The sequence below is a fragment of the Bombyx mori genome, chromosome 17 (genome assembly GCF_030269925.1).
Source record: "Bombyx mori chromosome 17, ASM3026992v2".
NCBI classification, from domain to species: domain Eukaryota; kingdom Metazoa; phylum Arthropoda; class Insecta; order Lepidoptera; family Bombycidae; genus Bombyx; species Bombyx mori.
Genome location: NC_085123.1, coordinates 10,453,838 through 10,481,345, shown reverse-complemented (window position 1 = coordinate 10,481,345; position 27,508 = coordinate 10,453,838). Strand labels below are relative to the sequence as shown.

Sequence of the window (27,508 nt, the reverse complement as noted above, 5' to 3'; positions counted from 1 at the left end):
ATGGGCGACATCAGCCACTCCCAAGGATAAACAGTGAACGTGACGAAAAAGAAACAACATTTTCGTTACTAATTTTTTATTTCATATACTGTTATATTAAATGAGATAAAATTTTAGCTTAAGTACATAATAAAGATTAAAAAAAAATACGTAATATAGAACGCACTAAACGTATTGAATAAATTAGGTATCCGATCACACAATAAAAAATGACTAAAATAAAAATGAAATGCACATATAAGGTGGTTTCTTACTAGATTTCAGTAGTGCAACTTTTCGCACACAATTCTGGCAATGAAAAGGAATAATAAATTAAATTACAATTGCACCAATAAAATTCATATAAAATTTTCACAAAAATAAAATAAAAATATATGTATATGCTTCATAAAATATGTTTCAATAATCATGTGAATTGGATCGAAAAAAATTCATAGTAAAAAAAATTCAGCAAAAAATTACAATTTTATTCAAAATAAAACTACTTTCACAATTTTGTTGCAAAAAAAATATATTTTATATTAAAAGAGAGCAATGAGTAAACTAATACTAAGTACAGTTGTCAGCAAACATCTTGGCTGTTTAGAATTAGTTTTTTTATTTGTCTTTTCCGGGTGCGGGGCGGCGGAGTGAGAAAATATCCTTACGATCGTACAATAATTGGTTATAGTTTAAATATAATAATCAGTCGACGCTTTCTTACCGCGCGGCGCCCACGTTCCGTTACCTCGCAAATAAGTACACTCGCGCGCACAATAATCATTATCGCTATACAACTTCTTATGAAAATATTGAACCAGCTCTGCTTTTACTACTATAGATCTAATGCTGTAAGAGATAACCGAAATCCAGCTAAATTCCAACGTTTCAACAATTAATCATAATATCATTAGAAAATTGTATTTGCAGATAATATTATATTCGAAGATTAAAAGGCGGAATGTAGAAATGTTTACAGAAATATAGATACAGTTGGTCGAAATTGAAATACTTTTTTTTATCTCTTCTTACCAATTTCCGATCAAATTAGGTCCTATTAGAATACAGCTTAAAATGACAATCTGTGCAAATAGTAATTGAACATTTTAACTTTTCAAAAAAGTGTTATTACTAATATTTACTTGATTTAGGGAAAAATATGTTGAATTATTAATGAAGGTTTGTACTTGCACTTTTCTGAATTGCGCCAATTCGTATTGAAGATGTTTGCCGGAAACTGTATGCATTTTATCAGAAAATTCCATAATTCACACATCTGTTAATATTGCAGTTACAAAGAAAACTTCTATTTAGTACGGATTAATAAAAAAAATATTTAGAAGAATTCATGAACTCATTTAATACATATAATATAAGACATTGTACTAATATTTTTCGTACATGAAACATATAAACATTTGATAAGTAATAATACCGCTAGAAATACAATACACACGCTTATAACTACAAGGGACGGCTTAATAAAAATATATTAAAATTAAAAATGAGCTTGGATTTCATTAAAAGAAAAGGGTTAAAGTATTTAAGCATCTTTTGAAATTACATGCATTAATAAATAGTATTTACTCGTAAAATAAAAACGTTCTAAACTTATGTGACGGGGGGCTTATATTTATTTAAGATCATATGATAAACTTATATTTAAACATTACTTTTATGAATAAACGTATTGTGAATATGGACGATAGTTTGGCCACATGTCTTTTACTAATTACAATAATCAATTTAGACAATATCTTTAGTTTATCGAATGTCGATAAACGAACCGTGAGTGAGGTGAATTTAATAAGATAAAAGTTCGTATTAAGTACCGCTATCTGAACACTTCAAACACTTATGATATTAATATACATTGTGTATATGTAAGGAATTTAATCAATTGAAAATATTATATAATTGGATATTGAACATTGGGTGCCACAAAAAAAAAAGATAAGTAATATAACTGTGATTAATAAACGAGAATGTGTATCCATGGTTTTTCAAAATTGGAAACACAACAGTTTTAGCGAGTCGTAAACATGATTAGAACACGTATCGATTTCGCGAACTAGACCCTTAAGTACATATTTAAAGAGTCCAAAATTGGTAAACTGTAAAAATAAATAGCGGCAAAGCAAATCTTGTCTATAACTAATATAATCTGTACAAAAAAAAAAAAACTCAACTTTAATGTTACGGACACGAAAGGTGGATATTAAATATACATTAAATGTAACTTGTAGCTGTCTCACGAGAATCCGGTATTTCGAATGTAGTATACCATATTATTGTTTGAGTTTTACAGTAGGAATATCCGAGACTAGCCTAAGCACTCGCGGAATACTGTGTTGCGTTGAAAGTAAACGCCTAGGCCACACTTGGCCTCCCGTCCAACATCTTGTCGCTTTCTTCCGCGCTGCTCAAGCTGTAAACGAAGCAGTAATATGTGTCGTCACGTTTGTACTAAACACTATAATATAAGTACTGGTGGTAGGGCCTCTTGTGAGTCCGCGCGGGTAGGTACCACCACCCCGCCTATTTCTACCGTAAAGCAATAATGCGTTTCGGCTTGAAGGGTGGGGCAGCCGTTGTAACTATACTGAGATCATCGAACTTATATCTCAAGGTGGGTGGCGCATTTACGTTGTAGATGTCTATGGGCCCCAGTAACCACTTAACACCAGGTGGGCTGTGAGCTCGTTTACCCATCTAAGCAATAAAAAAAAAATGTGTCGTCACGTTTGTACAAAACAATATAATATACATATCAATACATATGGGTCGTGCAATCCGGTCAGTCACGCACGAGTTTCTTTCAATCAGGGTTTCTTTTTGTTATTTAAATGTTACCAACTACGTACTCGTTATAGTAATTCGCTATCATGACCCAACGGCGATTACCGTCCTCGTCGAACCCGTCGCTTGTGACGAAGGGCTCGGCGAGTAAATTAACCCATAGACCCATTCCACTGAGTTTCTCGCCGGATCTTCTCAGTGAGTCGCGGTTCCGATCCTGTGATAGATTCTGCGAAGCACTGCTCTTGCTAGGGTCAATGTAAGCAACACGGTTTGAGCTCCGAGAATTCACTTACACGCTAGGGTAATGTAGCTTCTCAAGGCTAACAAAAAGGCATAGGTAACAAAAAAAACCAACGGAATTTGTCTCTTCCAATCTTAACCATATTTCGTGTCAAGTTTTGATGTAAGTAAATTGTGTTAACGATATATCACGACCGACGTGATTACCAATGTTTATAGACACGTCACGAAGTGCCTTTGCTCCGGTGACGAGATATCAGTCTGGACTGCACTGTAATGATGATATCGACCCGCGCGGACTACGACGCCCTATCACCAATACACCAATAATCACACAGAGTTATCTTACTGTGTTGTTTTTTTTTTTTAAATTTAATGCCCTACGGTTATTCATGTAAACATATCAGTTTTTTTTTTTTTTGGTCAGGAGGAAATCGCCGGACTCCCACCCTCCACTGGGGATGGGGGGTGGGGCATGTCGGAGTCGAACCGACTAAAACCTCCTGTCGCTCAACAACCAACGTCCAAACCTCGCATGAGACAGAACTCATGAAGAGGCAAAGGGAGGAAAGTGAAGCGTTTAGTGCGGAGCACATCTCTCTCATCACCCTCCCCCTCGGGACGCCAGGCCAGCGATCGTCGGCGCCACGACCACCAGCCCTCTCGGTCGGCAGGCTGTCCGAAGCCCGCCTAGATGGCGCCGGTTTGAATGGGTTATCCTACGAAATACCCCGCTGGGTCAGAACCAGCGTGGGTAGAGGATAGCCGGCCTTCCATCACCCGGATGCTCTTGCGTAAAACGCGTGCAGAGCAGCTTGCACGTTGTCTTCTTAGGCCCCCTTCGCCGGGCCCCAGACCGACATATGAGGGGGACCCGAAACACTTAGAGGGCCAGGGCTTGGGCGGGATCCGCCTCCCTGGCCCCCGCTCGACGGCGGCGGGCTTGTGCGTCTCTCACGCGCCCCGCCGCCTCCTTCTGCGAGATGGTGCACTCGCAGAAGTCGAGCATCGCCTTCCACGACTCGTCGTCGCCGAGCATCGATGCCACAACACTCGGCAACGACAAGTCGTTTCCTATTTTTGCGACGAGGACACGGCGCCACCCCTCCCATGCGGGGCAGGCAACGAGCGTGTGCTCCGCCGTGTCCAAGTCGCAACCACAATGGTAACACCCTGCCGTCGGCTCGGCTCCGATCCGGTGCAGGAACTCACCGAAGCAACCATGCCCAGTGAGCACCTGCGTGAGCCGGAAAGTGAGGCGTCCTCTGTCACGATTCACCCAATCCACAAGAATCGGGCGAATCGCCTCGACGGTCCTACGGCCAGCTGAAGGATCGGCCAGCCGCCTGGACCATGACTCCAGCACGGACCGCCGAGATTGGGCCCTCCGCGCCCTGACCACACTGGGGCTGGGACGCGCCACGCCCCGGGCACGAAGGTTAGCCCGCCACTGATAGTCAGCAGCGAGCGCCTCCGCCTCCAGGACCCAAGGCGGCGTCCCAGCCAATACACACGCCGCCTCAAAAGAGATGGTGCGATAACCACGGATGACCCTGACCGCGATGGTGCGTTGCGGCCGTTGCAGCAACTTCGCTACCCCCACGGCCAGGGACTGGCCCCACAGGGGTGCCCCGTATAAGGCCATTGACCGCACCACCCCCGTATAGAGACGGCGCGTCACCTGGTCAGGCCCCCCGATGTTGGGAAGAAGCCGGCTTAACGCGCCGGCCACCCCCAACAAACGAGGGACCAGGTGCTGAAAATGAGCACGGAAGGTCCAACGACTGTCCAGAATGAGGCCGAGGTACTTTAACTGCACCCCGACCCCGATCCGGACGCCTCTAACCACGATATGGGCATCGACAGGTGGCACTGTCCGGGGCCTGTGGAACCACATGGCCTCGGATTTACTGAGCGCCACGTCGAGGCCCAATCTCCTGATTTTGCCGACGACATGCGCTACCCCAGCGGTGGCAAGACGAGCAGACTCAGCAAAGCTCCCTCCCCGGGCCACGACCAGCGTGTCGTCTGCGTAACAGATTACGCTTAGGCCCGGGAGGAGGGCACCCCTCAGCACCCAGTCATACCCGATATTCCACAAAAGAGGGCCGAGTACCGACCCCTGTGGAACACCGCGCACGACCGGGAACCGATGCACGACCCCACCGTGTCCGGTACACGTGACCGATCTAAACATATCAGTTAACGTACAATTTTGTCGAATACCCTGAAAACAAGTACCGTCGTGCGCTTGTACATATCATCACAAAGTTGTATAAACAGCATTGTTCTATCTAATGACATGACTAAGTTCATGGCGTAATAGTGTTGTAACACCTGGATCCGAACACAAAAGTCGGTTGTATTACGTTTTAAATCTAACATCAACACGCCGCCATTGGATAATGTTCGACCTTAGAATAGAATAACATTTTATTGCAGGTCCACAAATAAATTAATAGAAATTAATTATCTAAGTAGTATCCAAGTTCCTTTGTTTATAATTGACGAGAGAATGTTAAGTGGTTAACTCTTGTTTTCATGTTATGTTCAAATTATTTTTTTGTCGTACTGTTAACATTTAAATTTAGCCTATTTTTCCGCTGTTTGTAAAATTGCTGTAACATGTCATAGTGTGTTATAAGAGATTGCTGTACATGCCTGTAACTGGCTTACATATCAGTACTTAATTTTATATATGTTAATTTTAAGCTTGAATGTTTTGTGTGTATTGCTGTTGGTGTGTAAATAAATAAATAAAAAAGATTACCATTCTTTATTGTCCATGAGGTTGCGCATCTCATCGTCAGGAGCGGGCGGGGCGTCTCGGACGGGCGCATACTGAGCCGCCACCAGGGGGTCCGTGGACGGGTTTAGGGCAGTCAGCCCAGCCGCACCACTGCTGGGCGCCTCCTTGCCGCCTGTCAGCCGCGACGACCATATCCAAGCACCGAAAGCTGCAAGAACATTCCTATATTTACCGTTTCCGAAAATCACTTAGATAATACGAGTGTTGTGTTGGAGGGTAAACTGCTATTTAGTATGTACGACACGATAAGTTTAGGATTAGCTGAAAATATTTATGATACACAAAATTTTATTCTTTCATAGGACATTATTAAAATTTTAATTTATTGGATATGGTTTTATTGGTGGTGGTGGTGGTGGATTATTGGTGTATAAAATTTTAAAGTATTAATATAAGTTTTAAATTATTCGGTTAATTGAGTGTGTCAAAAGTAAATTAGCATCAACCATGTCAACTAGTAACTCAGAATTCTATTAGGAGAATCGTAGGTTGGTTTGTCGCCGTTGACAAATTCGAGTATCGACAATGTGTTAATTAGCTCAAACAGCTTATACGCAAAACTTTGCGTAGTAACGAATAATCATTCACTAGTGCTGGCCCAAATGATCGAAATACGACCATAATCAACTGACATCTTAAGAATTATATTCGTTTTCTGTATTACATATGTGTTTTGTTGTTTATATTCAGAAAAAAAAAAAAAAATTATTTTATCGACTAAACAACACAAATTTTCAACACTATTGCTAACAAAAAATAACGATAAACAAAAAGACGAGGAAATGGTTGCTTTTTGTTCTTAGCTTCTTTATAGTTCACTTAACCTAAATTATAGATCACTTAATGATAGGACTTCTTGTGAGTCTGCGCGAGTAGGTACCACCGCCCTATCTATTTCTGCCATGAAGCAGTAATGCGTTTCGGTTTGAAGGGTAGGGCAGCCGTTGTAATTATACTGCGACCTTAGAACTTATATCTCAAGGTGGGTGGCGCGTTTTCGTTGTAGATGTCTACGGGCTCCAGTAATCACTTAACACAGGTGGGCTGTGAGCTCGTCCACCCATCTAAGCTATAAAAAATAATTTAATCATTTAAAGTGAAAATCCATTGCTCGTATTACTCGTGAACGATACACAGAGGTTTAAGACGCGATAACGAATATTATGTTCGGACAGAAATTGTGGTTTTAAACTGGTCGCAATAATTGTTATTAGAAATGTTTTACTATTATTTAGATAGGCCGTATTGCAAGTTCGCTGTCTGTTACCACCACTAAAAATATATCTGACACGTTGCAATCGTGTATTTTATTTTTAAACAGTGACCAGAATAGGATTTAGACTTCGACCACATGTGTTATAAGCTCATGCGACGGCAACCGGTCACTACCGCATGAGGCCTGAGTACGTCGACCGATATAAGATAACATTAGGTTTCTCCTACGGCTTTTCTCGCAACTAATTTAACATAATACTAAATATTTCTATGCATAACATTAGATATAAATAAATATTTATTAAATAGAAACTTTGTGGGGTTGTTACCCACTTGAAATATTATATTACCTAGTTTTTAAACTAAACAATATATCAAATCGAATGAACAATTAATTGTATATTCTTTTATACTGATAGTGGTAAGGAAATTACAGCTTATAAAATTATTGTTTTGTCATCGGTCCTTGATGTGCGTGCAAATTTTCAGGTTAATCAGGAGGTCTTGAAGTCGGAGAAAATTACGATCAAAGATTCAATTAGATTCAAAACAAATATATTATATATACACGTTCATACATACCAAGCTAATAAAAGCGTGTTAAAAAGGTTTCTGGCACATTACCATCAATGTACGATTAGCAATAGATAGCGCAGCGTCACAATAAATAATCAGAATGTACTGGGATCTCATCTCATTACACTTGATTGTGAGATTGTGGTTTTATGGATTCATGTACGTATTTCGTAGTTCTTGTGTAGGAATCAAATATTTTCAAGTTTATTCTTTGTTTGCTGGTAAAATACATAATCATAAGCTTTTAGATGTGTAAAGGTGTTATCTAAAATGTCTGTATGATGTTAACAATATTTTTAAAATAGGTTGGTATCTATACAAGTCCCGAACAAAAATATTCGGACCGTCGTTGTACAGAGCAATTTCATCTGCTTGGTGGAACATCTTTTCCCATTACCGTTGCCCCTAAAAATACTAGTGTGGCATGAGGTCGGGTACATTTAAAGATTATTCTATACTACCTACCGCCCTCGCTTCGCTTCGGAAACTGTAATTTATTATTGATTTCTCCACTATTTAATCGATGTTATTATACATATAAACTTTCCTCTTCAATCACTCTATCTATTACAAAAAACCGCATCAAAATCCGTTGCGTAGTTTTAAAGATTTAAGCATACATAGGGACAGACAGATATAGGGACAGACAAAGCGACTTTGTTTTATACTATGTAGTGAAGATAATATATTATTATATCTATTTATATCTATATCTTCAATATACAGAACTACCACCACTGTTACGGATAATATATTTTATGACGTAAGACATTTGTGATGAAAACGAATTGTTATGTCGACCAGTTTTGAATTTGAAAATCTAAAGGTCATGGTTTAATTTTCCAATAAAACTGTATGAGTTTATCTCGAGGTCGCCGGAAGTCGAGCTTACGTCAGACACACTGGTGTGGCTGACCCCAAGTAAATGGCAAAGCTATTGATTTGTGAATTCACAAAGAATACAATAAAATACACCCTCAGTGCTTTTAAGTTAACTTTATCTTTAAGTTAATTAAGGGATTTATCATGATTTTTAGACTGTTTAGAACTTTATCCATACTTTAAGTGTGTAATATAATATTATAAATGTGAACGTAACTCTGTCTGTTTGTCGCGCTTTTATGCCAAAACAACTGAACCGATTTAAATGAAATTTGGTACATAGATAGTCTAGAGAAAGGACATAAAATAAATAAATAAATAAATATTTACTAACAATCACACCACGTTAACTGGTCCCGTGCTAAGTTCGTAAAGAACTTGTGTTACAACATAGGCATGTTTAATGCGAAAAAAGTGTTTTAAAGGGTTGAATTGAGGGGATGAAAAGTTGTATGGAAGTACCGTCATTTGTAGCGCTAAAGGCTTGAAACTTATTTTTTGGGCTGTACCACCAGATTTGCATAAAACAATATTTACTAAGATCAACAATAAATTACAGTTCCCGAAGCCAAGTGAGGGCGGCTCGCTAGTTTTATACATAAATCTACTCATTGAACTACAATGTAAAAAACACATATATTTCAACATTATATCGTCTTTTTCCATTGTCATTTCACCATACAGGTAAATGCAGTATGATTCTTAACGATATTTTTTTATTTTTAATGAATGCTATGGAAATGTACCTATAAAATTAGTTGTCAATAATTGATTTTTATTGACCAACTAATTGATGATATCATCAATGTACATCAAATACAACTGAAATCGTTATTGCTGCGATATGACGTGAGTAGATAAGAAACATTCTGATTTTGCAGTGTTGGAAACGGGTGAAACGTTGGTTTGTATTGTAAATCTGTATTTAATAACTACAAATTTATATGTCTTATTCGCTCAAAACTAAAAAAATAACAACTTATATTAGAATACTAATATCGACATGTAAAATTATGTAGGCTGTATAAGTTTAAAGTTGCCGACGTCGAAAATGAAACAAAGTACTAAACCTGAAACGTAACCCGAAATCTAAAGCGAAAGCAGATGGCAAACACGAGAACGATGACCCCGTGTGGTTCCTCGTCTGATCTTAAAGTCGAATCATGTTTTGTATGCAGTGCAAAAAACTAATTTCGAACGCATTTTTTTATGTAATCCTGTCATAAAACAAAAAATTCTATCATTAGTATTAGTTTTTGTGAATTTTTGTACTAAGATGGGCGGACTAGCTCACAGCCCACCTCATGATAAACAGTTTCCGTAGTGAACTCAAAGGCTCAAGCACAACTAGTGTATTGGAAAATTTAGTTGTGAGCGTCACCGAAGAAGTTGCTGGGATCAGTAGTTGAAACTTATTCGTTAATCCTACAATAAGGCATTCTCAGAATAAACTGCATAATCAAAATGTCAGCATAAAAAACTTTGTTAACCTACACTATAAAAATTAGTCACTTACCGGCAAATATTAATCCAAGAAGCAATATAACACCACCCGCAATCAGCGTTCCCAGCCCATTGTCTGATCCTGTTGGCGTTGTGTCTGGTGTGTTCGAATACTGTACGATGCCAGCTATGAGCAGTGCCAAACCTGGACAGAGATATTGATAATTAAACGAGTAACATTTTTCAACACTGACCATGTCTAATCGCTCTGGGGGCTATTGCGGATACAACGGACTGATAGGCGAACTAAAGAGGCTCAGTCTACGAGTTTTTTCCAACATTAGCCCTAGCAACAACAGTGCTTCGCTGAATCTACCACCGCTTCGGAATCTGAGAAGATTCGGCGAGAAACTCAGTGCGTTGGGTCTGTGAATTAAGATGCATATCAAACTCTTCGTCGCACTCGACGAAAACGGTGAGCGGTGCTTGAAATACCTAAAATCACAGAGAGTGGATGGGGAGAATCTGACAAGAGGCATAGAGACAGCGACGGCAGCTGTATTTTCCGACGTCTGGGTCGGGAATGTAGTTAGAACATTTGCACCAATTATTTTATCGAGTCTAGAAACTTTTCGAGCACAACGCATACAAAATAGTTAAGTACATTTAATAATAAAAGTAATAAAAACACTCAAACGTAAACCGGTAACGTGTAGAATTATTTTATATTTGTTTGTTTCTTAGTTCCTAAGACTGCATTTATTTCGTCTTTTTTCATCGGTGTATATAGTAAAGCACACTCAATCAATCATGTTTTATTTGGAGAGGTTTAACGTGAACGTTTTTCTACTAGCGTTAATGGACAGATCAGCTTACAGCCCACCTGTTGACCTGTGCGAGCTTACAACGTACAGAACAAAGAAAGCATCGCTAAAGGGTATTACCAAAATTTGTGTATATTGAGTTTGATTTTATAACACAACTTTGTTCATTCATCCTAAACACATTTTTTGAGCTCATTTTAGAAGTATTACTATTTATAAGAGCACAACTTATACCAAGCGTTTTAACCATTAAACCATGCATGATTCTTATATAAAATATCTTACAAAGCAGGGCCTTGGCTCAACCTTCACACATTATCATCGGTCATTCTACTAAGATATGAATGAATACCTTGTTTGTTTGCATATTCTCGTATATGTATGTGTATAGAGTTTTATTTTAATATAAACGGAAAATGGAACAGAGAACGGATAGAACGCCAACATTTAGGTGTTTCAATCGGTTTTAATACATTAATGTATATGCCAGTACATGGTTGTAGGTTTTAGGCCAAAGAGAGAGAGATATCGCACTCTTTTCTTTCAAGAACACAACCCTTAACCTCGAAATGCCCATTGCCTGCACCAGTCGTTGGGTCTTTGGAGTTGGACTTAGGGACTGTAACGGAAGCGGAGTTTCAAACAAAACCGATACACATCTTAGGCCACTCGTAAATTCTAGGCCCACCTTAGAGGGCGGACCGATCCTGGCTCTAAACTAGAGGAAACCACTTCATATTATTTTAATTAATTCATAGTGCTCCCGCGCACGAAATATATTCTAAGCTCCATGTCATAGGAAGGTTCCAACACCCTCCATTCCAGTAAATTCATAGGTGCGTGTTTCACTATAGTTAAGGGCACACGAAGTGACCCTCGCTTCCGCATGGCCCATTGATATGAATCGATAGCTTTTAGTAGTTAAAAAAATCGTATTTTTCATAAAATGATTTGAAAACAAAAGTAATGCAATGATTAATTGCATTCAAAAAAACGTGTATAAGAATTAACATTTACAAATATTTTATAAAAACGGAATCTGTGCCAACGAGCTCGATTATTATTAGTACAGTTGAAAAAATGCCTATTATATTACAATCTTTTGACTTATCCGAAAATATGGTTAACACCGTATATTTTAATAATGCAATGCAATGCAATGCAATCAAAGCAGTTAATGTCAAAAATATTTTCAACATTATTCAGAAGCTCAAAAGTGCATCTCTAATATTCTTGATAAAATGAAACCCATACGGATTGGAAACCCATTACGGATGTCGTTGAAGACGGTGATCGCGTACCATCCGGTGGGCCGTAAGCTTCGACTAGCCTTCACGCATAATACAAAAAAAAAACACTATAAATTTGAGCTGATGTATGATAAAAATTTTTAGAATATAAATTTTCGATATTTGAGAATAAATGAAGGATTTCAAAAAATGAATTTTATGGAAAATTTCGTTCCTTTAAGACGTCAAGACGGTCATACATAAACGCGAATGGTCATTAATCTTGGAATTATTGTAAAACCAAAAATACTCGCTTTATATACACTTAAAGCAAGTATGAAAGTTACGTATTGAAACAGTTGAATGGAGAATGTGTCATTCGTGGTTTATTTTCAACCAAAGCGATCAAATGTTTTATTCGTTTTTTATTTATTAGATAGACAATATGGAATAGCAATTACACAATTATTTATATGGTTGTAGGCGGACATCCTACGCATTGTTATTGTACTTAAATAACAGAATGGAAACGATCTCTAGTCTTTTTGATTGTCAGTTGTTTTAAAATCTTTTATAGAGAGTTTTGAAATTGTTGCATAGCTGGAGCTCACGGCCTACCGCGTGTTAAATGATTATGGAACACGTAGAGATGTGCGCGAATGCGACCATTGACATTGAGACACATAATAATATACTGGTGCCTACCTACCTACCCTCACTGTTGTCACCAGTAATTACCCTTAATTTTCCGGGTTTTTATTTTGGTATCAATATATTATTCCTTCAAGGCGAAAGGATTCGTAAACTCGTATTAATTACGTATTAATTTCCGGAGCAGAGTTCATCCATATTATCTGGAACCGCTGCTTTCATCGACAGTGTGTTTCCAGAGGTCTTTTTTGCCACGTACCATCCGGCTATGGAATGAGCTCCCCTCCACGGTGTTTCCCGAGCGCTATGACATGTCCTTCTTCAAACGAGACTTGTGGAGAGTATTAAGCGGTAGGCAGCGGCTTGGATCTGCCCCTGGCATTGTTGAAGTCCATGGGCGACGGTAACCACTCACCATCAGGTGGGCCGTATGCTCGTCTGCCTACAAGGGCAATAAAAAAAAAAATGTATTTCCTTAGAAAATATGGTACTTGCATACAGGATTTGAACAACGACATTATTGCATCTTTCCATACGAGTGCGCAAGATGTCTGATGTTTTAAAAATAAAAACAATAGGGTAGTTTATAATTTTAAATTTCATGCTATTATTACTCTCTGTACCATACTAGTATGAATAATTATGACGAGTTGTTGCGTAAATGGGACACTGCAGCGGAAACAGTGGGTTAAGGCAGTGGGCAGCTAAACGAATTAACAATTCATTAGGCCCCACTTTCACCCGTAATGGAAATGGAACAATAAGCACACGGAGCACACGGAAATACATAAACGAGTTACTAAAATTAGTTTATGATATACTTTTACGAGTGCCATGTGGAACTTTATCTAGGATAGTACTGTTCCGGACGACGCGGTTTTGGAACGTTTTTTGTGTGTCTTTGAAGGGGTGCTTGGATGGTTTAGATTTACAATTGTAACCGATAGGTGACGCCGTCATTATAATCTGGGCATTTTTTTTTATTGAACAACGTCATCTGGGCCCGCTTTTTTTTTTTTTAAAACATTTCAGAAAAAATCCATAAAATAATAATAATACAATGGAATGGATTTGGAATGGCTTTGGAATCCATAGTGTTGATAAACAGTCAGCGTTAAAAAAAGATTATTCTGTCACGCATCAAAAGCATTGAAAGACCGGTAATCTGACGTTTTTTTACATTAAGATGGATGATTGTTCTGCTTAAATGTCCCTGAATCATTGAAAAGTGCCAAGCATTCACTTCCGATATCTGCAGAGCAGAACTTACTTTCCTTATCTTCACTATTATTGGTGGTCAGTAACAAAATCGTGATATTGGTTTTTTTTTCTTTTGGTGTAACGATATAAGTATGTATACCTAATTTTTTTTATTGCTTAGATAGGTGGACAAGCTCACAGCCCACCTGGTATTAAGTGGTTACTGGAGCCCATAGACATCTACAACGTAAATGCGCCACTTAACTTGAGATATAAGTTCTAATGTCTCAGTATAGTCACAACGGCTGCCCCACCCTTCAAACCGAAACGCATTACTGCTTCACGGCAGAAATAGGCGTGGTGGTGGACCAACCCGTGCGGACTCACAAGTGGTCCTACTACCAGTAATTACGCAAATTATAATTTTGCGGGTTTGATTTTTATTACACGATGTTATTCCTTTGCCGTGGAAGTCAATCGTGAACGTTTGTTGAGTACGTACGTATTACTAAAATAACGAAATAATTATTCAAATCTCACTTTTTGTTCTCTTACGGAGATAGCTAGGTATGGCCAAGGATTATAATCGAATAGTTTATAATTAAGGAAACGAGACGGCAGACGCCGGAGCAAGGCTTATTAGAGTTTGTCGACCTTCGTTCGGTCAGCCTGTTTCATTCACCATGTATAAGTAGAAGTAGGTACTAGTGTTCGCTCAATGATCGTTTTTTTCTTTTAATATCTCATTAAGTTAGTAAATTCAAACTGTCAATAGCGAGGCGGCAAATAAAAAAAAAACCGGTTGACAAACAGTGATATGTTAGTTGTCACTCTCAACTACTTTATCTTTGCCTATTTATATTATCATGGTTAATATTGTCAAATACTTAATTCATTTGGTGAAATCAAGAAGTGACTTCATTTTGATTCTAATGTTGAATGATTACCAACCATTATATATGTATAAATAAATTAACATAAATTTGGGGCCTATAATAAATTTTAAATGAAAATTGAAAATATTAGTAGGTAAATTCGAAGCACGTCAAAGAATACTAACTACCGGTTGTAAGTATATTAGTCTTGAATAATATTCATATTCACTTATGCTAATTTATGTAAGTTTCGTACATATAATACGTTGTAGTGATTTCATCACGCGGCCGCACAAGGCTATTCACAGCCACAGCGTGAGTCACCGACCACAATCGTCCTGCCTACCGCCTGGTTGCACCGGACGCTCAATACAGGCCGATACCATTTACGCACGACCACCGTTCATTGTATGACCGTAAGCGTAATTGAAACGCGTTTATCTTTACTACTACCGTATGCTACTTTTGATTTTGATCACACACTCACCCAAGAGATTTATTGAAATCGAAGCTTTTTATATCTCATGCTATTTATTGACATTTCAAAAAAATTATATAGAATTTCGGAGCCATTAGGCTCATAGGTATTATGGAAACGAAAAAGCCAAGCGAAACAATAAGTCTCTATATATGTATATTAACGAAAATTTATATTTTTATATCATTTTATTTATTTTTATTATTTATTATTATTTACTTATTGTTGTCAATATTATTATAAGAGTAGGTGGTTTTGAGTCGAAAGGATTCGGATTTAATTTCAACAGTGAATTCCATTTATTATTTGATACATTAAAAAACAGGCTATTTATATTAATTTCCTCTCAGAGAGGACAGTATACTGGTGAATGTACTGTATTTTACCAGTCCAACATTCACAGGTTAGCTGATCATTATAAGTAATTAGTCATAAAGTTCATTTTAAATTAAATATTGTAAACATGATGTTCTATAATGTAAATATGAATGTGTGTAATGCTTATATAACTCTGATAACTTCTCAATATTTTCGTCATTACCAATATAATTTTCACATACCCCCAATGGGACACTAAAATACCCCAGGAGTACCCACACCACTGGTTGTGAATCGCTGCCGCAGCTCATAGCACCAACAGCGTGAATCCTGTCATCTACCTTGTAATGGAATTCTATCAAAAAACATGGGCCATTTAGAAAGGGGTCTCAACAAGTCTCATTGATTGGACCATGGATGAAAGTCGTTGTGGCCTAAAGGATAAGACGTCCGGTGCATTCATGTTGAGTGATGCACCGATGTTCGAATCCCAGGCGGGTACCAATTTTTCTAATGAAATACGTACTCAACAAATGTTCACGATTGACTTACATGGCGCAGAAATAACATTGTCTAACAAAAATGAAAAACGCAAAATTATAATTTGCGTAATTACTGGTGGTAGGACCTGTTGTGAGACCGCGCGGGTAGGTACCACCGCCCTGCCTATTTCAGCCGTGAAGCAGTAATGCGTTTCGGTTTGAAGGGTAAGACAGCCGCTGTAACTATACTGAGATCTTAGAACTTATATCTTAAGGTGGGTGGCGCATTTACGTTGTAGATGTCTATGGGCTCTAGTAACCACTTAACACCAGGTGGGCTGTGAGTTCGTCCAACCATCTAAGTAATAAAATAAATAATAGTTTAAAAAAAATAACAAAATACGCTTTTATATAAAATCCAACTAAAAAATAGAAAATATATTTTAATAAATTTGATTTAAAAATAGTGTAAGAAAAAATTATTTTATAGTAAAAAAAGTGTGGGGTGCTTTTCAGGATATTATCAAAATAGACCTTCTAGTCATATCTGTTCATAACATATTTATAACTACTGATATTATGCATTTGGATTTTACTATGGATTTTATATGAAAGCGTATTTTGTTAGTTTTTTAAACTATTATTAGTTTTTCATTTTTTAGTTGAATTTCAATTTTTTCAATATTTTTTTTAATATTGAATTGTCATCGGTCCATGTCGGTCAAAATCATGTTCAAAGATTCCGTTACAAACATACGTCTGAAGCTACTAAAAGCGTTTTAAAAAAAATATTTAACTACACTTTTTTAATATCATGATCAACCATGACTACTTCCAGACACCACATATATACCATAGACATAATATAGTTGGCATCACAAATACAAATTACTTATTAACAAAAAAATGTAGCTTTATCCATTATGCACTTTGATAAAGCTATATTTTACTTACACATAATTTTTATTGCTAAGTAAGCCATTTCTTCTTTTATAATTATATTTATAAGCATGTATAGTGTGTGTATAATATAAGTGTTGTGTGGTGAAATTGAAAATTGGACAAACATTCTCATATAGTAAATTTTATTACATGTCACTGATCCATTAAGAGTCCTTTAATTTAGTACACATATACAAATCAATCATCAAAATCAGGTATACTGATTATTTTGTTTTTATTTTATGAATCAATGATTAAGTAATGCATTCAACCAATTGATTGCCTTTTTTGCAGAACCATGCTTTTTGTGTTTAGCACGTTTTACTTAGTATTAAAATAAATATTCTAGAAATCAGTTTAATGTCTTAAACAGATTTTTGTATTGTTTGGTGTTAGTTTCTTGAAATCTACAAAAATGAGTTTGTTTAATGTGTAATTCCTAGGTGCATAGGGAATTTGTTAAACTTTATTTTGTGCCTTTCCTAATTATTTTTTTTTTTAATTATCTTCACAGTATCATGAAAGATAACAATAATTGACAAAAATAAAATATCGAGTAGCTAGATAGCTGTGTTAAGCATCACCATTATTTAAAAATAATTTATAAAAATTAAAGTACCAATGCATCATCCCGATTCAGCATAATATAGACAGTAAGCTAACAGCGTGTAAACTTACCAATAACGCAAAAAGTGCTGCCCAATAAACACAATCCTATGCGCAAACAAACGGCCCGGTTCAGACTACTTGTCACACGTCGTGAAAAGTAGCTGATGGGACAATTCCACCGTTGATCATTAGGCTGCTGCTCGTACGTTACCGTCGTAGGTTGATACACGGCACTCGTTGGCATTGTCACTGATTTTAATTGAATTTGCTTTTGGAAAAAAACAATTTTGCACTTGCCTTTTTAACAACAACTTCACTTTCACAAGAACTACGTGAATTACTACTACAAGAAAAGAAAAGCGTGTGTAGAGTGCACTATTTAAAAACCAAAATCACGTCAAGCAGTCGAAGAATACAAAACTCAAGATCAACTTTTAGTTTTTTTTTTAAGTGACTCAATTGAACAAGCAAAGGGAACATTGTTTATACAGTGCCAAAATTTAACAAACTTCAAACCTCGTTTGAAGAAACACATATCATAGCGCTAACAAACACCGTGGAGGGAACTTAATTAAAAAAAATGATGAATGATGGTACGTAGCAAAAAATAATGCTGGAAATGTATTGTGTACAGCACTAAAATAAAAGGCTCCTTCTCAGTGAACGTAAGCCCGTATCTTCAATGCCTTCGCCGTCGGCAGGATCCGAAGGCTGGGTCTGGAGGCGGTACTCGAGAAATCCTAGGCCCTGTTGTTTTACGGAGCCCGGAGAGCTTCACCTCAAAGGTCCCGCGACGTCCGCAGCCCGCAATTGCAATCAAGGCGGTTCGCGGGTACCGCACCGTTTCGGTCGAGGCGGCGTGCGTGCTTGCCGGGACGCCTCTCTGGGACCTGGAATCGGAGGCGCTCGCTGCGGATTACGCGTGGCGATGCGATCTCCGCTTCAAGGGCGAACCGCGTCCTGGCACGGCAGAAATTCGAGTGCGGAAGCTTCAATTTCGGCGTGCCGTGCTCGATGCGTGGTGAAGGCGATCCGCCCGGTCCTCTCGGATTGATTGAATCGCGACCAAGGACGTCTCAACGACGCAGGTGCTTACGGGATACGTCTATTTCGGCCGTTACCTGCACCTCGCCGCCCGAAGGAAGCCGACGCCGAAGTGCCACCACTGTAGTGGATGTAACGAGGACACGGCGGAGCACACGGTTGCGTATATACTGCCCCGCCTTTTCGGAGCAGCGCCGCGTCCTTATTGCAAAATTAGGACCAGATTTGTCGCTTCCGACCGTCGTGGCTACGATGCTCGACAGCGAGGAGTCCTGGCAGGTGATGCTCGAATGCTGCGAGTCCACTATCTCGCAGAAGGAGGCGACGGAACGGGAGAGGGAGAGCTCTTCTTCCCCCTCGGCGCCGTGGCGCTGCTCTCGAGCTTGGGGTCGGAGGAGGATGTTCGTCCAGCTCCGACCTCTGTGACAAGGCAATCTCCTCCCGGTGATAGTCACAGGGCGACCTGAGGGGATCGAGGCTGCGCTGCACGCTACCGTCATTTTAGCGTGTTGGCACTAGGAGGATGGGACGGCGCGTTGTCGGCTGCGGTCCGAATTGCCGTTGTCGCTGTCGTCCCCGAACACACTGTGAAAGAACAACCCGGCGGGCAGTGTATCGCGTTCCAATCCGGCAGCAGGCCGAAAAAAAAACCCGTATCTTCAATAGGTTGAATTGAACTGATTTCAATTCACCATGTTCCGAGACATGTTCCAGAGTTCCCCACTTCAGACACAAGTTTCGATCGCCTAACCTTCACACAACGATGCCAGAAACTGTTGGACGCTATATCGCACATCATACCGCGCATAGTAAGGTTTTTTTTTGCTCTTGTAGGCAGACGAACATACAGCCCACCTGATGGTGAGTAGTTACCGTCGCTCATGCACGCCAGCAATAGCAGGCGAATAGCCAAGCCGCTGCCTACCGCTGCTCTCCGGAAGTCTCATCTGTAGAAGGACATATCATAGTGCCTGGGAAACACTGTAGAGGGGAGAGTTCATTCCAAAGCCGGATGGTGCAAAAATGATCTCTGGAAACTACTGTGGATGAACGCAGTGAAATGTTATTTGTAGTTATAATAAATATTGAATAAAAACAGTCTTATAGTGCAAAAATATTTAATATGATTTAAATATAAGTTGTCTATGGCTAATAAATATTTTATATCTCTAAGGCTCGCCTCTGTCGGAACAGAACAATAGTAAATAGACAATTATCTTTACTAATCAACGAAAATATCCAATAACATAGTATCTACATCTGCGCGGTCCGACATTTTTACATTTCAGTACCCACAGATTTAGTTGTTACTATACTCTACGACAGCGAGTACGATAACATCACTATAGGCCTATCGCTAATCTTGCAGAGTGCTGTCAGTTTTATGCGAGGTCCTGATGGCGTGAGGAGTCACAAAGCGCATATTATTGAAGTACAAGAGCCATACAAATGTAGTTAAAGTGAATAGATGGATCGCGATTAGGATCCGGCCGGAGAATCTGCGAAGCACTGCTCTTACTATGGCTAGTGTTAGCAAATTCTCTCAAATTGAGCCCGTGAGCTCACCTACCCGTCCGCGCGTAACTGGAATAGCCCCTTAGGCTAAAGCGAATAGGTAGGGGGGAAAAAGGGGAGAGTGTTGAATTTCAAGTTGAGAAGTTGCCACCTGGGTTACTTTTATTGGTAATAACACAACCAAAATAGATTCAACTAAGTTTTCCAACTATGAACTTTGTATTATTCAAAATAAAAATCATTTTAGAATAGCTCTGTCGCTCCTGCACCATGCCAGTACCTCAGTGAACTTCTCGGTTAAGCGATAGTCCTTGTTACTTTAAATTACAACTAACAGCCCTGCAACAGGTAAAAGGCACTTGTTTTAACTAATTCATAGTATTGAGTTTTACAATTTTTAAATGAAATTCATTTTGTATAAATTGTTATTAATGATTTGTAATGTACACCTGAACACGTACTGTTGTTCTCAGAGTACTTACAGACTTAAGACAAATATTATTAAATTAGGCAAAATATACAAAAGTCTGAACAATAAAGAAACGGATAAAAAACTAAAAAGAATAGATTTAAAATCATTATGTCTACTGCTTTTATGTTGCGCATTATTTATTAGACAATTCATTAAAAAAAATACAATACAATTATTAATATGTAGTTTGTTTTTGAACATTATCTATCATAATAGTTTTGTTTGAGAAATTAAATTTATTTTTAGTGTACTTTTGTATGTTTTGATTTACAAGTATCTTCCTTACAAAGTCTAGTTCCGATTTTATTTGATTAGTTTGTTTTGTGGTATGATCAGTGTAGTTTATAAATCATAGAAAAGTTAAAATTCACAAAAGTATAAATTTACAGAATAAAAACGGTTACATTAAATTATAAAAATACAATCTTAACATAATATAAACAGTAAATGGAAGAATTCTTAAAATTAATACGAATAATATAGTACAACCGTCAGTCGTTTAAAGTGAATTAACTGTGTGTAAGTAAACCATTCCCGATGTCGAGTTGGGAATAAATCACTACTCTTAGGGCCTGTGCACACCGCGTTTTTTAAACGCGCCGTCGACGCGCGTTCGTAGCGATACAGACGCGATACGCACGCAAGTCAGACGCAGCCTGTAACCCTTTGCACACCTGTACAAATTCAAATACGCGTTTGAATCGATACAGACGTCATGCTAACGCGCGTTTGTATCACGTTTGTATCGATACAAACGACAAGAAATCATTCTGTGGGATAAAAACGCACCGTCGACGCGCGTTTGTATCGATACAGACGACAACAAACCGCTCTGTAGGATAAAAGCGCGTCGACGGCGCGCTTAAAAAACGTGGTGTGCACAAGCACTTACTCCAACGGAGAATTATATTAATATGATACAATACATGAATTTTATTGCCCTAAAAGGCAGCACGAACCCATCAATGCTAGGGGTAAGTCTGAGCCGCGCCCTACCGAAGACTCATTTCGAACCTCAATGGAAGTACTAGGCATTATGTTCGAGTAATCTAAAGCCGGAAACGTTTATTTTTCAGTTAGGTCGTATTAGAAAACATTTGGTATTCGAAATCTTAAATCGTATTAGATTATATTTTGATCGACATATCGTATTAGAAAACGTTGCCTCTTTTATATTCATCAAGATAGTCGCTTTTGGATTGTATTGCGTTGCGTGCAAGGTTGCTTTCAAATAATACCTAAGCAAGCTTGGCGGGCGGAGGGATATTCTTTATCTTTTGATTGTAAAATTTGTTTTGATTACATTGAAACAAATATACATAATTTTCAATAAAAATGAATAATTATAATAATACCAAATTTAACATTTATGTAAACAGACGTAGTGGAGTCTAAAATCATTAAAATTTTCTTAGACAATACTCGAACGCAAAAAGCATTACTGAGGTAACCCACCTTTTTCAGGTTTAATGTGTTGGAAATCACCAGTGCTAAAACATTTCTTCGTTTTCGGGAACGCTTTTAATACACATTTTTGTTTATAATATCAATATTGTCTATGCAAATGAAACAATACAATATCCGTGTTTTTATAAGGCACCACAAAACTGAGCATTAGCTGAGACAAAAAAGTTTCACAAATTTTGTTTTATACCTATATAATATCGTTTTGTACTAATAAACTTACCTATTCCATATGTCAGTAACATTGGTATATTTTGTACACAAATACGTAGTTTTAAAAAAAAAAAAAAAAAGATTTTTTTACATATACACACACACATAACACTACATATCAAACAACCAATAACCAAAGATAGTTGAACTAAATTAGGCCTTAATGACACGAGTTAAACTAGGTATACATTAGTTTTCCATTGTTTCGTTTGACCAATAATATTTAATAGATGAATTATTTATTAGCTGTAAAACGTAATATGAGTTCGATGAACCCTGAACACTGACCGATTCAGATTGATTGTTGTTTGTCAGTAGAGGTGCATTTTGTATGCTTAAATTTTATACTATTTTTTTGCATTGCACTAGCTGTAAATATACGAGTAGTACATTTGCTCGTTACTGTCAATAAAAGTTATCTATATTGAGAGACTCTGTAATTGTATCAAAAAAAATGAAATAAAAGAAAATATGTGTATCTATCTATCTACTCATTAATATATTTTTTATGAATGTGTACTTGACCATTTATTCTTTCTATGGAAGATTATTAAAAACATAAATTATTACAATTCATTGGAAGTGTAGTACACACAATGGGAATGACGGTATCGCCTTAAAGGAAAACATGGCCTACATTCTACAAAAAAAATTAAATATCCATTTTAGTAAGAACTTTATATTTTATATACTATTATTTGTAAACTACTCATACGGGATGGCAACATTTAGTAGTATTTTATTTAGATTAAGGTCACTGACTTTTGAATTATGATATCGAAAATACTATCCTGTATGTATCTAAGCAATGTTTTATTTTAAATAAATATAGAGGGGTGAAAGGCTATTTGGTTTAAGCGACATTTATCTTTGTAATTATAGGTCCGTTTTATTTGGTATTAGTATCAACAATCTTGAAATTTACAACAAATACACGTTTCTTTTTAAGGTGATACCGTCGTGACCATCACCAAAGATAAGTCAACGAACCAGAAAACTGAACAGATTATATAATGTTACTGGAATTTAAGTTAATATTTCAATTGCAAAGCCTTGATTTGCAAAGTTATAATAAACAATGCACTTTTGTCACAAAATTCTCAGTCTTGATTAGAAAAGCTACCGATAACGAACAGCCAACTTGTCGAATTTGATATATTTTATAGGGCTTACGGCTTTTTAGTGCATTTGATGGTAGACATCACATGGTTCTCGTGTCAAATTGTCATGGACATTCGCAATTTAAGACTCTGGAGTAGCTTAATAGAGATGTCGACAAACATTTTAAAACTGTTCTTATTTTATAGATCATATAATTAATTTAACCAATATTTTTTTATACGAAACGAATTTCATATATAAAATAATATGATAATAATTTAATTTATAAATAAACCAGATATTTCTAAGCAATATCCTGCTAAAACGCTAGAAGTTATTGTCTGACGTTATTAACAACATCTCTTGTGATCGTGTAAAATTATTTATTTCTTTTATTTGAAGATTTTATTTTACTTATTTCCTGTACCTTTTGTTTCAATTATCGTTACCTAGAAATCTTCATCAAAAAAGGTCAAAGTTCAAAAAATTTTGATCATCTGTAATGGCCATTTTATATGATATTCTAGAGTGCAGTTTTTTTTAGATAAGCACTGAGGCCTGGACCCAGAACAGATTTGTGCAGGCTCACAAAATTTTATTTTATTTAATAATTTATGTAACCCAAATTATCGTGAACACATTACTTGTTATAGCGGAATGCAATGATCTCTCTAATGTTTGTTTCGAGCTAAGTACCATTTTAGTTAAAATATGTACCAATCTTTAAAGACACTAAATTTCTATACTATATATAAATTGCGACAGTATCCCATTTTGTAATGACTGATTAAATGAGGCCACAAGAGTTAGTGACGTAATTACATAATATGGTATGTGTTATACACAGTAGTTTACAATTTCAAGGAAGGCCTATCTTCTTCAATTTTTAGTATTACTTGCTTTATGTTGCCTAACTCTAGCTAATTTTAAGATATTATGACACAAGGTATACCGTTTCGAGCACACTTTTTAATTAAAAAACAACTTAGGCCACCTTCGCTCTTATGTCCTCAAATAATTTTGTGCGTACAAATAATTTAACCGGTAAATTTACCCGTTTTCGTCGGTCATTCGACAGCGAATCCGGCGGTCTCGAGAATAGCTTGCTTCAATTTGTCGTGCAGTTTCTGCTTGGTCGGATAGGGAGGTAGGTCGAGGCGGTTGAAGCACGTGTGTGCTTTCGGCAGAGAATCCGGAGTCGCGTCCGCAACCAGGTGCAGTGTGAACAGTCGCGGAGCCGCCACACCAGTTGAACCCTGCCATATTATGCAAACACAACAATTGAATACTTTATGATTATTTTAAAATTTGGTCGTCTAGTTGAAAAAAAAAAATATGTGTGCAATTCACACGTGGTAGAAGTGGTAGAAGTAAAATATAACTATCCTAAATGTCTAAGTATATGTAAAATTTTGTCATTAGTAAATAATTGTAAATCATCTTTTATACTATGAGGTAGCGCCCTCTGTGAATTGATATTTTAACTTCACGTATAATGTGTTCTATCTCATTCTCTCGCCGGCTGAATCCTATACTTTTGTGTGTGTCTCTATGGACTTATTTTTTCGTTTCGTTTCATTTCGTTTCATCGAGTTTAAAATCACAACGATTCTAAAGAAGTTTCACTTCAATAAAATTAGGTTTTGTTTTTCGTTCTTCAAACGTATATGCTTTTGAATAACACAGGAGAACACCCAAGTTGGAGTATACGAGATCGAGTAAAGATACCAGCGTTATATTGACAGACGAGGTCGTAGCAGTTCCTAATAGTAGCCGAGGTCGCATATTTGTCTTCTCACTAATAAACGTTTAGCTAACCTGTAGAGCCCTGAATCCGGCGAGGGGCACTCGTCGCGATCCGGTGACGAACTGCAAGAGGCGAGCGCGCATCTCCTGGTCGAATTCGTCGACGATCTCCCAGAACCACTGGGCGAGCGCGGAGTCGGGCGCGAGGTGCTTGAGGCGCGTGTGCCGGCGCCAGTCGGTGGGGTCGAGGTCGGCGCGGCCGGCCAGCAGCGGCTGCAGGTCGCGCGCCGACAGCGGCCGCAGCAGCTGCGGCGGCACCACGTCCGCCAGCCCGCGCTGCAGCGCCAGCCACTGCCGCTCGGCGCCTCGAGTGAACCTACACGTCGGTGAATTAGGGCACCTTTAGCTTCCATGGTCAAATGGTAAAAATAAAACCACTGTGACCACTAAAACTTCAATTTGTTACAGTTATTTTACTCAGAGGATATTAGTAGGTACTAGATTTGTGATGTTTAATGAACTTTGGAAGGTAGGTTGGTGTCATTTCACAAGTTTTATAGAGTGACTACTGTTATTTTTATACTTTTGCATTGTGGTTATGGTACTTGATTGTATGCATTGTACTATTAGTGGTGGTAGGACCTCTTGTGAGACCACGCGGGTATGTACCACCGCCCTGCCTATTTGGGCCGTGAAGCAGTAATGCGTTTCGGTTTGAAGGGGGGCAGCTGTTGTAACTATACTTGAGACCTTAGAACTTATATTATCTCAAGATGGGTGGCGCATTTACGTTGTAGATGTCTATGAGCTCCGGTAACCACTCAACACCTGGTAGGCTGTGAGCTCGTCCACTCATCTAAGCAATAAAAAATAAATAAAAAACTTTAGTCAATAAAGTTTAAACAGGCGTATATACAGACCTGTGCGCCACGTATAGTCGCACGTACTCGCGCTTGTTCCCGTCCGTCACGGGCTCGGTGGCGCCGCCCGGGCGCAGCTCTACGCTGCGGACGGCGCCGAACGAAGAACATTCCACAGAAAATGTCGTGTCAATCACGCCTTGAATACTATTGTCACTGTAACAAGATAAACGACATATCGTATAATATTAACTACATAACTAGTCCCACAGTAGTCGAAATTCGACTATAATTAATTGGAATTGTAAGTTTGTACACTATTATGATTGTATTTTCAACCCCAAGACTACACTGTAGAAAAATATTAATAAAGAAAAACAATATTTAATCTATTCTCAATTTGACAACAGACGTCAAGAACAAAAGTTTGACAATAAATAAATAGTATGCATGCGTATGTGTGTCAAATACATGGTAGTGTGTGTAATGTTTTATTTATTGTTTTAATGTATCTTTTTTGCATTATTTAGAAAAAATATTAGCATTGTGCACTTGTTCTCTATACTCTCTATAAGTGTGGAAAATTTCATACTCCTACATCCGCGCAATTTTGGTAAAAAGGGATACAAAGTTTTTGCTTCACGTATTAATATATAGATAAGTTAAGCTGCTCTACTGTTAAAAACATAATGTAATACCATAACATCACAGCATTATAATATTTGAGAAAATTTCTGCATCATCTATGTATTTCCTATCTGCCACTACAATAGGAATAAGGGAAAACACTGTGCCAGTTCACGTGGTTTTGCACAATCCTCCTATATATCGCATTTCTCTCGTTGTTCTTAATAGTAGGAGTTTCCCAGCGTCTCTTGGCAACAATTTACGAATACCTTAAACTCCTTTCCTCAACAATAAAAAAGGATTGCAAATATCTAAAAGACAAATAAGTATTTTTCTACTGCAATGGATTGCTTTAATTTTGTAATATAATGACTATAATCAATAAACAAATACAAATACTAACAGCATCCATGATAACGATCGATGCAATTCAGGATCAACATCTTTGATATCTCGCAGAGTTATAGGTCGCCCTAGGAGTTGCTTGTAGAAAGGAGCTGTGAAGGCCGCGTCTAATTGATGTCCGTGGAACAACGCCACGCCCAGGATGCGGCCCGCAAAGTGGAAGTACGATAAGTGTTCCGGATTTACCTATAAACACACATACATATTTAAATCAGTACATCCTTTAATTGATGATTCATATAGGCAAATTTATCTTTTAGTAAGTAAAAACAGAAATACATGCACTGGTTTTTGCACAGAATTCGATAAATATTTATGGACAAGAACTGCCAGACAGAGAGGAATGGAAAAGGTTGGAGGAGGCCTTTGTCAATAAATGACATACAGACAGGGTTATCAATGTTAAATAGTTAAGGATAGAGTTAAGACTTTAATATATAAAGAATAAAAATAAAATTGTTAACAAAAAGAAAATTAAGATATGTAAATGAAATACTGTCTGCATAA

At 37.7% G+C, this 27,508-nt stretch overlaps 1 protein-coding gene and 1 long non-coding RNA gene across 3 annotated transcripts in view; one reads left to right on the top strand and one right to left on the bottom strand.

The window, feature by feature from the left end:
• Positions 1-59: 59 nt before the first annotated feature.
• The window catches only part of Smurf2 (E3 ubiquitin-protein ligase SMURF2), a 34,695-nt gene continuing 7,246 nt past the window's right edge, over positions 60-27,508 (bottom strand). The window contains exons 11-17 of one of the 2 annotated variants that reach the window (XM_012695737.4): positions 27,000-27,187; positions 26,030-26,185; positions 25,182-25,485; positions 17,624-24,619; positions 10,020-10,151; positions 5,792-5,978; positions 60-2,407 (exon numbers count right to left, since the gene is read on the bottom strand). In XM_012695737.4, coding sequence (XP_012551191.1) covers positions 24,431-24,619; positions 25,182-25,485; positions 26,030-26,185; positions 27,000-27,187 — 837 coding nt within the window. In that variant the 3' untranslated portion in view covers positions 60-2,407; positions 5,792-5,978; positions 10,020-10,151; positions 17,624-24,430. Of the gene's footprint in view, positions 2,408-5,791; positions 5,979-10,019; positions 10,152-17,623; positions 24,620-25,181; positions 25,486-26,029; positions 26,186-26,999; positions 27,188-27,508 lie in introns of those variants that run through there. The other variant, NM_001146252.1, reaches the window with a different exon arrangement.
• LOC134200460 (uncharacterized) lies at positions 14,729-22,742 on the top strand. The gene is made up of 2 exons (XR_009975401.1): positions 14,729-14,918; positions 14,998-22,742. It is a non-coding gene; the product is annotated as an uncharacterized LOC134200460 (long non-coding RNA).